A 14,123-nucleotide genomic window follows, 5' to 3' on the forward strand; every position below is an offset into this window, starting at 1 on the left:
AAAAAAGGGACTATATGTTGCGGTTTTAGGAAAATCACAACATGTAGTCCCTTTTTTTTATAAAGAAAAAGTGGCTATATGCTGTGATTTTAGGAGAAATACAAGATATAGTCATACATTTTATGCTACGTTTCTTATGAATCATATCAAATAGTTTCGTTTATGCTCCAGTTTTAAACCAAATTAAAGCAGTAATTTAACTAATTTGTTATTATTACCAATGCTTAGAGCCTAAAGTGCACTATATAAGGCTTCAAAAACCGTAAAAAAAATAAATTACTAGTGCCTAATAGTTACTAATGTTAACCATATTAATAGCTAGCAATTAGCATATTTGTTTAATATCAAGTTAAGGCAATTGTAAGTCATGTTGATATATTATGAACTCACGTCATTTGAATATGTCAATGCTAAATCGGATAGATTGTGGGTCAGATTGACAAGTAAAATTCATAACTTTTACTTTTGCGCCAAAATGTAAAATGAATAAAAATATTAATATTAGAATTGAGTGAGGACTGGTGGAGTTAGTTGGGTTGAATTAAATGTTAATTGAGAGGGCCACTTGCAATTTTTTTTTTCTAAAAAACGAACGTGGTAAATTGGTAATCAACCATAAGGGATCCCTAGCTTTAAAATCTGGTCCAACGAGTACTCGGACCGTAAATTGAAAAGGTATCTAACGTTGTATTTACCAAAGAAATCAATTTCTTTGAAAAACAGACCGTCGTAATAATTATAATGGCTAAATATATTGCTAAATGTATCCCTCTAAAAAGATTATATTGTGGTGGTAATTTTTATAAAACTAAATGAAGTGAAAACTTTAGAAGGTGTTTGGCAAATGGCTCATAGTTGATTATAATGGCTGATTTGACCAGCTGATTTTATTAATTGGTTTGACCAGCTGATTTTAAATCTGCTGCTATAAACAACTTGTTTAAAAACAACTTATTCGTATTAATAAGTTGTTTCAATCGGCTAATTTATCAAACACTAGCATTAGCGGGTTTGACTTCTCAACCCTTTATTTATATCAAAATAAGCTAGAATTAATTAATAAGCTAATTTGTCAAAGACCCTTTAATAAACTTACAATAATTACTTAAATAAAGAGTAAAATACTGAATGTCTAACACTTGGCTGGCGGAATATCGCCGTCAAGTCACTCTCCTAAGATGAGTATGCCGTTCTTCGAAGCTTAGCCACTAAAAGAGTTTCAAAGTAAACTTCGATGATACACGGCAGTCACATAGATCACTTTCAGACTATTATCATTATTACTGAAATTGGAAGCTCCCAACTCCCAATTATAAGCTTTAATTAATTGCTCCATTTTTATATATTCGTCTATCCTCTTTGATTTTTTGCACTAAAGACAAAAATGATAATTTTTAAAAAAGTTGATAATAAATAAATAAAAAATAAATAAATTGTGTGGATGAAATTAAAAAAGAGTTAAAATATATAAGTTAAATTAAAAGAAAATAGTGACTATTCTTAAAAATAGAAATAATGCAAATTAAAAGTTATATGGGGAGAAAGGAGTGATAAATACGTTCACTTCAATTAGATATTTATATCTAATCTACTTTATTATTATATTAGATAGATACTCGTGCAATGTATTGAGATTGAAAAAAAAATTATTAAATTAATTATATACATATATAATATTTGTTTTAAAGATTATAAAAAAAGTTATTTCTTAATATTTTAAGATTATATATATATATATATATATATATATATATATATATATATATATATGTGGAAAATCTATTAAAAAATAAATAATTAAGATTATAAAGTACTTTGTATTACACTCATTCCCCAAAAGATTTGAACACCAACATCTTAACAAGTATAAAAATTTGATAGCGACCATTGTGTGGGTAAAGATTATTAGTGAGAGAAAATAAATGGAGATATATGCATAAAAAAGTGGTGTGCACACTACTTAAAATAAAAATATTGAAAAGTTAAAGTGACAAATCAAAGTAAAAAAATGCAAATTCTATAAAAAGTTAAAAACAAAAGAGTAATATAATAATTCAATTTAAAAATATTATTATTGAAAAGAATTAAGTGTAAACCATAATTACTCCTATTTGTTTCTACTCATATTTCATTATACTCCCTCTAATAATTCTTTTTACTTGTTTCATTTTTTAATTGGGTACGTTCACTTTACTTGTTCTATTTTTATTTTAAGACCTATATTTATAGGTGGTTCTCTCATTTTCTTAATATTAAAAACACTCAATATTACATATATATATATATATATATATATATATATATATATATATATATATATATATATATATATGCAGGAGTGAAAACAGAAAATCAGACATAGGTATGCATATTGTAGGAAAATGGGTACATATTATTTTATAGGATGTACATATTTTTATGAGGGAAAAAGTTTACATTATTTACAACAATTTGTATTACATATATACCCGCTGCTTGGCCAACTAGTTTGTAGTGACTAAATGAGTAATGACTGAGTGGTCTCATTAGTCACTAGTACTACTTGCATTGCTTTGTAGACCACTGCTCTTGCTGGTCTGCTAAAGAATACTTCATATGCATGCCTTACCTTTAATTTATTCACTTTACTTACGATGATTAAAGTGCCATATCAAGCATTTCTGCTATGTGGTTCGCTGACAGACCTACAATGTCGCGGAAAACCATTTAATAATGGAGTAAAACATAAAAATATACTTTCAAGCTGTTTGCAATTTTTTTTCATTTTAATTTGTCTTTTTAATTTTGCATTTTTTCTTTTTTATCCTTTTTCTTACTTAATTTTTCTGTTTCATTAAATTTCATCCAAACTGTAATTGAAATCGATGCATTTTGAGAGGGAGATAAAAAAATTACTTACTTGATTAAGAAATTAATTACGAGATGATCATCATTTTAAGTTTGATCAATTCTTAATTCCCAATTATTTTTCTATCTTGACATTTGTGGTTATAGTGTACTTAACAGATGTGACCACTAATACACATGGAGTATTAGTAAATGGCAAATGATTCACCTTGAAATCTTTACACGCTTTTGTCTTTTCAGAAATAAATCGGTTTACTTAATTACTATGAACAATATCATATAGTCCCTTCTATCCCTACTCTTTTGGATCCCATGTTAATGCACTAATTTAATCTCATTTGAAGTTACGCTGGGGCGGAGAGGCCCAACCCCTTTGTCTAATCTTTAGTATTTTTAGTTTTGCCCTTCTTACTAATTTATCATATATACCTTAAAGAGTACAAAAATATAATAAGTACAATATCTCAATGGATTGAATAACACATTCTAGATATCAAATCCTAATTTAAACTATTATTTTTTAAATAACTACTCCCTCTTTTTTCATTTGTTCTTCTCATTTAATTTTTATGTGGATCCCAATGCAAACTTAAAAGTCAAATTATTTAATTGTAAGTTTTTAAAATTCTATAAAGTTGATATTTAGAAAATATATATTGAGACGAATTTATCAAGATCCAAAATGAGTATGTTTTTTCATATAGATTGACGAGAAATCATAATCAAAGTTTGCACTAAAATTCATATAAATTATATTTGAGAAGAATATATGAAAACGGAAAGGGTAAAATTTATATTACAATGTTATAACTTTTTGTCTTTTATTATGTTACATTTATCCTTTTTAGTATGTGTATTTATAATTTTTACTATCTTATTTTTACTAGTATTTTTTTGGAGACTTACTTGCGGAATAATAGAGTCAAAAAAACATTTGGGTTTTTTACAAGTGATAATTATAGTAAGCTTCAACTCTATTTGTTTAATACAATTTTTTCTATGATTCAAGTTCATTTCAATCTCTATGATATTAATATTTTTACTTAACTAATTTTTATATAGTAAAAAATCTACTCGTATATCGACTATTTGGCCCATCTAATGTCAAATCCTGGCTTCACCCCTGAATTTAATATTGTGATATTAATTTAAATATATGTTAAAATATCTAATTATGCATGAAAAATACAAAAGCTTGATATTTATAAAATTGACGTGAATAAAATAAAATTTCACTTGATTATATTTTAGCTTATAAATTAAGGAAAAAATTTAAATTAACAGTAATTGTTGAATATCAAACCTCAAATGTCACGAATAGTAGAAATAGAAGGTAGTATTATTAAATTTGTATAATTATAACCAAGGTTGTTAAGATTATGCCTAAAATCGTTGTGAGAGTAGAATTAAAATTGGTAGAATTGGATTGTGGGTTCGCTTGAGCTTACAAATATGCATTAACATACTATAGATAAGTGATTATTAATTATGTTTTTTTTAAGATTTAAGGTTTACATAAAAACATATTTGACTCCAACTTTTAAGTATTAAAAAATATTACTTTTGATAATTATTTTAAACTAGAAATGAAGAAAAACTTGAATTTTATAGTCCTATTGATATAGTTATTTTTAGATATAAAAATTTATACATAAGTCAAATCAAGATTATATGAAAAAATTTACGATTAAAACCACCCTTGTAGGATCGGATCGTTGGATCGTAGAATCGTGTTATGATTCTACCACCTGGATTCTTGAACTAAGTAGGAACGCACGATTTTACCAACAATAAAAATCCTATCTACGATTCAAATAGATCTCCTATTTTTAGATCATAAAAATGTAGATCTAGATCTAGATTTTGATAACCATCATTATAACATACTTAAATTGAAATAAGAATAATTAACAAAATTAAGTGGATAGCAATTAATTACTCAAAAGTACTTATTCAAGATGTCAATTAACAAAATTAAGTGAAATATTTTATTAAATTTTGATATTACCTTTGAGAATATAGGTGGCTACTATAATAATTAATTTATGTCTTAATAACAAATATTTTAGGTCATTACTAAATTTAAATATTTTATTAGCATCGTATTTATTGTTATAGACAAAAAAATTACTTGATCCTAGTCAAAAAGGAAAATAATATTTTTAAATAACATGAAAAGTCAATCCCCAATTTAAGAATTGGGCCTGTTGGCCTCCATAGTATGGACAACGCATACAACGCGAAGGCCTAGATAGTATACAATAACTAAGGACTGATAATATTCTCATTCCCAATCACAAACGTTGACAATGGGTTAAAACTTAAAAACAATAGCATTGACTAAAAAAGTTCCTTTCATACGGGTTGAGTTATTTTCTAGATACAAGTTAAAAATTTTCAGATTATAACCAACTTATTTTCAATTATTTTTTCACAAATTGTATGAGATGATTTTACCGTAGTTATGTCTCATACTTGATTTAAATAGTCCAATAATAAAAACTTTTAGTATAATGGAGCTTTTATATGAACTCGTCTCACTTTTTAAGATACGGATTATATCTAATAAAATTTATCGATAAGAAAATTTAGACTCATATCCTTAACAAAATAAACACATAACGTAAGTTGTATATATCTTAAATAGGTTTCGCAATGTGTTGCCTAATTTGCGGTCTCATTTCAAGCTTACGAGAACAAATGAGACGCTTTTGGATTCGTTCTTCTTTTTCGGCACACTTTGCCCTTGATTGTACACATTTTGAGAACTTTTCCATTAGTCATTCTGATTCCTAAGATTACTCCCTACCAAACACGCATAATTGTTGCATTCTTAATTGAAATAGATACTAGGATCGATACGTTACGAAGTACTACTTTGATGAACGATTACGTTTACAATGAACTAAAAAATGTTTGACGAAAAATAAAATTGCAAAATGACACAATGATTTAAGGAGTTTCACCCAACGATGGCTACTTCCTCCGTGGTGTGTAGTTGCTTGTTTGTATTATTCCAAAGGAGTAAAACACTCTTACAAATAAAATATTACAATTGAGTAAGAAAATAACAAAGGCTATGTGTTTAGGCTTAGGGGATGAACAAATGAGCTTACTATTTATATTACTAATTAGATTCAATGAGATTACAGCCTTAATATTGAGAATTAACCACTTTCAAACTGCTCCAAGAAGTTAAAGGGATGAAAACAACATCTTATGAATCGACAGAAGATCCGCTCGACCGGAACAGGGGCTTGCTCGATCGAGCGACCTGGTCGAGCAAGCTACAGGCAGCTTTTGGATACATTTTGTTTGTTCACTCAACCCACCTAGGAGCTCACTCGATCGAGCGACCTTCAGTGTGCTTTCTGACAGTTTTTCTCGACTGAGTATAGAAGAGCATCTTCAATCAAATATTTAAACTTCTTTATTAAGTTCCATAACTCCCATAGTTAAGTCATATAACTTCATGAAATAATCAAGCTCTTAAACTCCATCATAAATCACAATATTAAGTCACCCATTCAAGTCATCCATAGGATTTCATCCCATGAGTCACATATGAATACACACATCAATTGTGCACTCAAGTCACACCATTGATCTCAACAATCTCCACCTTGACTTGAGTTCACCCAAGTCAAAGCATTCATCAATCCACTTCATCTTACAAGAATATAAACAAGCTTAAATAACATACACACCTCATATGCCCCAACGGGCATCACTTCAAGCAAGGAGCTAGACCAACCAAGTCAACACACAAATCAAACTTGGTTGTGGGCAATGACTTTGTCATCATGTCGGCTGGGTTATCTTTACTATCAATTTTCTTCAAAATCACCGTTTGTGCTCAACTTCATCCCGGATGAAATTATACTTGATATCAATGTGTTTGGACCTTTTATGAAATGTATTTTGATTTATAGCCAAATGAATTGCACTTTGACTATCACAATGTACACTTACCGAACACACCTTATTGCACATCTCACCAACAAGACCTTTGAGCCACGTCGCTTCTTTGAATGACTCGGCAACGGCTATGTACTCCGCTTCGATTGTTGATAGAGCAACCACATCTTGTAACGATGATTGCCAACTTACCTCCAAACCACCCAATGTGAACACAAATCCACTTGTGGATTTTCTATTATTAAGATCACCTCCATAGTCCGAGTCACAAAACCCGGTTAGCTCGCTTGAATCCTTCCCATACATGAGACAAACATTAGAAGTACATTTCAAATACCTTAATAACCACTTAAGTGCCTCCCAATGTCCCTTCCCAGGATTAGACATATATCTACTTACCAAACTCATCGTATGAGCTATATCGGATCTAGAACGTACCATGACATACATCACACTACCAACGACACTAGTGTACGGGATTCTTACCATTTGCTCTTCTTCCGCCTTTGTCTGCGGACACAACCTCTTGGACAATTTGAAATGAGAGGCAAGATGAGTAGACACATCTTTAGCATCATCCATGAAGAAGCGTTGCAAAACTTTCTCAATATACTTCCTTTGGCTAAGGTATAAGACACCCTTAGCCCGGTCTCTCAAAATCTCTATTCTAAGAATCTTCTTGGCTTCACCAAGATCCTTTATATCAAATTCATTTGAAAGCAACTCTTTCGATTCACTTATCAAAAAGATAATAATACATACATATTATTCCTTCTAGTAATTTTTAGTAATAATATTAGTGAATAGCTATACTATGAGTATTCTTCGAACATATCCTTATCAGTAGTAGTATATTTGTAACTATAGTAGTATTTATTAGTTTTAGTAGTTAAGTATATTAGTATTAGTATTCGTGATATTAATATTAGTACTAGTTGTATTAGTATTACCATTAATCATATATTAGTATAGTATTAATTGTATTATACTATTAGTCATATTAGTATTAGTATTAGTATTAGTATTAAAGTATGGTATACTATTAGTCTGATCTTTATATTACTATTAGTTTAGTATTAGTCATATTAGTATATACTAGTCGTATTAGTATAGTCGTATTTGTATTAGTAATGTTAGTATTAGTATAGTATTTAGTCATATTAGTTTACTTAGTATTAGTCCTATTGCAATTATTTGTATTTATATATTTATATTAGTCGTACTATTATTAGTATTATTGTATTAGTATAGGTATTACAATATATGTTAATCATATTAGTAGTAGTAGTATGGTACGTTAGTAATAGAATTAGTATAATTATTAGTATAATTTGTATTAAAATTATTACAATCGACAGATAGAATTTACCTTAACAATTATACTGATAGATACAACTAGAAGTCTAGAATGCTCAACTAGTGTGTTTTAAACAATAGAAAATAATTACAAGAGGAAAATTTAAGTAAGATTTCTCATAAAATGTTAACATAAGTTAATAGTAGTTAATATCCATATGATTAGAGGGGGTAGAGGAAAAAAAAGTAAGCCTCTTGGGTAGTTTTTGGTGAAGCTAGGTGGAAGGTAGATGTCCTAATTATGCCTTCTTAATTAATAATTAATCTAATTTTTGAACTTTTAAATACTCCCTCCTATAGAGAATGGGACATTTAGGTTTTGCACCAAAATTAAAGAGGGGTAGGGGACCACTTAAAAGTGGGTAGGAAACTCTCTTTTTCCATAAAGGGTATTGATATTTATGTGTTATTGTGTTGTAATAAGGGTAAAAGGGTAAAAAAAATGACAAAAATAAAAATGGGACATTTTCAGTGAATTGGCCAATTAAAAATATATATCATTCTCTATAAATAGGTGGGAGTATAATTAAGCATCCTAATCCTTTGGCTAAACCCAATGAATAATAAGTCGAAGACAACAGCGTACATACTAAGTCTACATCATGTATGCATGTAAACTTCCTACTAGATTCATACATTTCAACTGCAAATTGATTAACAATTTAATTATAGTCATTAGAAAACACCGACTTATACTTACTATATTCCTAGTTGATAAATACAACCATAACTAATTAGGAACTTGATCTAATAATTATTGCAAAGACTTCTTCAAATCATAATCTTTGTTTGATTTTGTTGCACAATATAATTTTTTCTCAACAAACTCGTAAATCTTTTTTATATTAATCGCTTTTATATTAGCCATTGGGATGACAATCTGTTTGGTAAGCTCATCAAATTGACCATATATGTAGCTTAGTACACAAGCTCGTACGCCAGCGTACTAATTTAGTTCGTCATATGTGATGCATATGAAGTTTAAAAAATAGAGCAAGATAGGTGTTCATTTGAGCATCAGGTTAATTTGGGGTTAATCGAGTTTGTGTCCATTTTGATTTTTATATAATTATAAATCTAGTTTTGAAGTCCAGTCAACTAGGATTCGATTATAAAGTTGGGGTACTTATCGAATCATCAAATCTGTTTTGAACATGATCTCTACTAGTATGCTACTCCTTCGGTCTCTAGTTATGAGTTTCTCAATATTTATTTTGTTATTTTATAGTCTGTTTTAGTTTGTAATTTCTTTAATTTTTATCTACACATTTTGAGTTTTAATCATATTCACATAATTTAATTAACTCTATTATTTTCATAATTCTTGTGTAATTGATTTTGGTAATTCTTGTGTAAACGTGGGCTATTGCTATTTGATAGGGATAGAGTGTGTACAAATCATTAGTTGTCCTACTTTTCAAAGATAGTTTATCTAAGTTGATTTTTTTAAGAAAAATCCGTTTACCACACTCTCTTCATACAAATTAAGTAAAATTTATAATTAAGTAAAAAGTAAAATTTATGAATACATAGAGGAGCTCTAGAGTTTATCAATATTTCTATTTTAATTCATCATCCATTTTACTTTGCAGTATTTAATTTTTAGGTCGTATTGACATTACCTTTTTTGATATTTATCCACACATTTTCAATTTTAATCATATTCACACAATTTAATTATTTCTATTATTTTCTCAATTCTTGTTTAATTGTGAGCAATTGCTATTTCATAGAGATAGAGTGAGTACAAATCAATAATTACCCTATTTTTCAAAGATTGTTTGTTCAAGTTTTTTTTTTTAAAAAAAATCCATTTACTTTTGTACACTCAACAGTATGAAGTACAAATTATGTAAAATTTATAACTAAGTAAAATTTATAAATAATAAATAGAGTAGCAGTAAGCTAATTTCTATATCTCTATCAGTTCGTCAATATTTCTATTATAATTCATCGTTTGTCTTACTTCATAGCATTATTGTTTTCGATAATATTGACACTACTTTCTTTGATTCATATCCACTTATCTTCACATAATTTACTTTATTGTTTTATAAATTATTATGTAATTATGGGCTATGGTTATTTCACATGGATAGAGCGAGTACAAATCCATAATTACCTTATTTTCAAAGAAATTTTTTAGGTTATTTTTTTAAGAAAAATCCGTTTACTTAGACACTCAAAATTACAGAAATTAAGTAGAATTAATAATTAAGTGTTATATTATATTTTAACATTCTGATATAAATGATTTGATCCACCACTAATAATATAAACAAGAGTGACCAAGTGACCAATTGACCAAAAAAAATAAATGGATTCCGAAAACCTCTATACGAAGAACCTATGGGAAGAAGTAGCCTAAGAAAAAGTCATAAGCAACTTACATATAAAAAAATAAAAGGTTGGAAACTGGTTGTTGGGGTTTAGTTATTGTCTATAAATATCATGACAACTTAAAAGATTATCATTGTACCAAGTGAGATTGTGTTTTTTGAAGTGTCATTTTTTCCAAAATGGTGCATAAAACGGTGTTGAAGGTAGATCTCTCTTGTGACAAGTGCAAGAAAAAGCTCTTTGGAATAGTGTCCAAGATAGAAGGTACACTATTTTTTTTTTATTTTTTTAATTATAGTGTAGGCTGGTTGAATCAAACGGTTATGTAAGAATTAAATTTTATAGTATTAAATAATTAACACTAAATATTCAGTAATATTATAAATTTTCAATTAATTGATCTTATAATATGATTTTAATTTTAATTTTGAATATGATGCTTTTACATTCAAAATGCTCAAGAGTATTAGTGAAGGAAATTGAATTTATAGGAGTTCTACTTAAATATTCCTTTCTCTATTCTTTATTAGAGTAAAGAAAGAAAATCATGAAATACTTGATTTCTCCTTTTCTCTTCATTTTTATATCCATATGGGTGGTTATCATTAAGCTAAAAAGACTATCAAATCACAAATTGTGTTCGACATAATGCAAAATGAGCGAAAAATTTTATCAGATTAAATTTTTTTGATTACTAATTTTGATATTGATAATATGTAAAATATTCATATGTAAAATATTCTTACAGTTTTTTGATTTGAAAATGTACTTTTTCTGATTTGCTTGTTCCTTGTTTCTTGGAGGTTAGTTGATAATTGAGATGTTTGAACTTTGAAGCATGCTGGTTTGAACCTTCGTTATGTTTGGTCATCACTGTACTCTCTATTACCTTTTTTAATTAGTGGTAAAAGTTTATTTTAATTAAACATTTAGTAATATTTAGTGCAATTTATCATGAATAAGGTTAATTTGGTAAAAATAAGTTCTATTTTTTATTTGAACGAATGGTGAACAAAAAAAAAGTAAAAGAAACGAATAATAATAAGCCATGCATGCAAAAATAAGTTTAATTTAGTAAAAAAAACTGCTATTACAACAAATCTAAAGTGCAGGGACCAACATTGAATTTTGAATTAGGGGGACAAATAGTCAATATACTAGTAAATTATTTACTATATAAAAGCTAGTAAAATTATAAAAATTTTACAATCATATAGACTGAAATGAACTTAAATCTTAACATTAATTATATTATACAAATAGAGTAAAAAAAATCAAGTGTTTTTTACTCTATTATTCACTTAGCAAGTCTTAAAAAAATACTATTAAAATTAAGATGGCATAAATATAAATACACAATAAAAATGATGAATGAAAATTATGAAAGATAAAGACTAAAAAGCAGTGGCATTATAATGTAAATTTATTAATTTATGAAAAATATAATTGTTTACATTAGGATTTGTACCCTTAACCTTAAGTAATAAATATGTTATTCCAACCATTAAGCTACATTAATTTTGTTATATTTTTGTACTCTTTAAACTATATATCATATATTAGTAAGAAGAACTAAAGCTAAAAATATAAAGAATCACATTTTCGGCAAGGAGATCGGGCCTCTCCAGCGCGCCATGTAGCTTTACACCTGCTAAGGTGTAATGAATGAGGGCTAATAAATTTTTTTATTATGAAAAAATGATATAAAAGCTTGTCAAGAGTATATAAATTATTTCTATATCTATATAATCTAATATATGCATCAAAAATAATATTATTTAGAATTTTAACAAGTTCACCACTAGATAAGTAACACCTTACATCATGTTAGAACTCAAATGTAGCTTCCAAAGATTATGTAAAGTATTACAAACTAATAAGGAGAACATATGGCATAAAAGGTAATAAAGAGTACAAATCTCAATCAATAGAAGGACATTATAAAAATATTACTAAGGGTGATATTTAATTAATTGGATTGGTAAGGGTTGTAGAGATCTTTTTAATATAAATAAATATAATAATAGTTGATAAGGACATTAAAAAATATTTATTGGATTTTATTTATTGAAAACACACATGGCATTGAATAGTTGGTCAAGATTTCACATGATTCCATGTTAGGTATTAAAGAAACTATCAAAAGTTTATAAATTTGGACAATAGGGGATATAAACTCTTATAATAACTAACTCTTGACATAGTTGAATTTACAAGTCAACCAATAAGAGATATTGACTGTATAACTAATTCCACCTAGTTGAACTATGAAAGCCGCCTAAAGAAGGCTACCCTTTAATATCTCAATGTAGGTTTTAGTTGGTTTCGCGGATGATTTTTAGTTGGAGTTGTTGAGTGAAGTTGTTGGTCAGTTTGGTCAAGCAAATTGTTTAAGTCAGTTGTTATGGAGATGTGTTTGGTAAAAAATATTTGGTGGGTGTTCATTGTTTATTAGATAAAAAGTATGCAACAAATCAAAGACCTAATAAAAAAGCTACCATGAATAGCTTTTTGTTGGTTTAAAAGTCAACTTTTCAACTGATCTTAAAATTATTTATCAAACTTTTTTTTAACTGTCTGACCAGCTAAAACGTTAAAATACAAAAATCAATAAAACATCTAAAAAACTAATTGCCAAACAATCCATTATTTTTCCATGTATTTTAAAATTTTTAGTTTTCTAATATAAGATTTTATATGATAGGTGTGAATAAAATAGAAGCAGATCCAGAGAAAGGAACATTAGACGTAATTGGGGATGCAGATCCATATAAGATAGTTATGTGCATAAGGAAAGCAGGAAAGAAAGCCCAGATTGTTACAATTGGGCCTCCAAAGCCACCCGAAAAAAAGCCCGACGATTTGTGTAAAGAGCTTGCAAAGTTATGCCCATGCTCGTATCCAGGTAGTTGTTGGGCTTGCAGGCCCGTACCTATAATGACTATGGAATATCAAGATCAAGCTCCACCTTGTTCTATAATGTGAATTTGTGTTATTATAAATAGATTATTCTTTGTTTCTCAAAATTTGTTTCATTAGATTTGTGTTAAATTTTTTAATATATCAATTTTATAGCCAAGGCAATTTTCAATTATGCTAAGATAGATATGGTGAAAGAATATGTACATGATTGCCTTGAAAACATATTACCAATTTTATATGTATGACTTATTTAAATTTATATGGTGAATCATCAATGTGTTTTTAAGTAATACTTGACAAAAAAATAATTAGAATTATTAGTATTATTTTGAGTCATTTAAGGTTGAAATTCTTACATTTCTTAACCTTAAAATTTCGTTTTGAGTTTTGACCAATAGTCCGATATAATAAATAAGTTTTGAAATTTTATTTTATCCGTTATCATAAGATACTCTTCAAACATATTAAGAGTTCTTCTTGTGCACTTGGTGCATATTTTTCCTTTTACAACAAAATTAAGAAATCATAGAAGATTAATTATAATATTAGGCGTAAAATGGTAGAAATTATAAAAGATTTAGAATAAATAAGTATATAAATAATTTATAAAGATATTTTACAAAATATATTTCTAGCAAATTTATTGTGAAATGAAGAAATAACTAATTTGTTGGCATAGGTTTGAAAAACTAAACATATAATCATTAGAATAATATATCTCAGCTCTCGAGTATATTATT

General features: G+C 27.7%; 1 protein-coding gene across 1 annotated transcript in view; it reads left to right on the forward strand.

The window, feature by feature from the left end:
* The first annotated feature begins 10,578 nt into the window (after positions 1–10,578).
* The window catches only part of LOC130809248 (toMV susceptible protein tm-1(GCR26)), a 27,817-nt gene continuing 24,272 nt past the window's right edge, over positions 10,579–14,123 (forward strand). The window contains 3 exon segments of the mRNA XM_057674936.1: positions 10,579–10,725; positions 13,166–13,442; positions 13,501–13,504. Coding sequence (XP_057530919.1) covers positions 10,641–10,725; positions 13,166–13,442; positions 13,501–13,504 — 366 coding nt within the window. The 5' untranslated portion in view covers positions 10,579–10,640.

The sequence above is a fragment of the Amaranthus tricolor genome, chromosome 3 (genome assembly GCF_026212465.1).
Source record: "Amaranthus tricolor cultivar Red isolate AtriRed21 chromosome 3, ASM2621246v1, whole genome shotgun sequence".
NCBI classification, from domain to species: domain Eukaryota; kingdom Viridiplantae; phylum Streptophyta; class Magnoliopsida; order Caryophyllales; family Amaranthaceae; genus Amaranthus; species Amaranthus tricolor.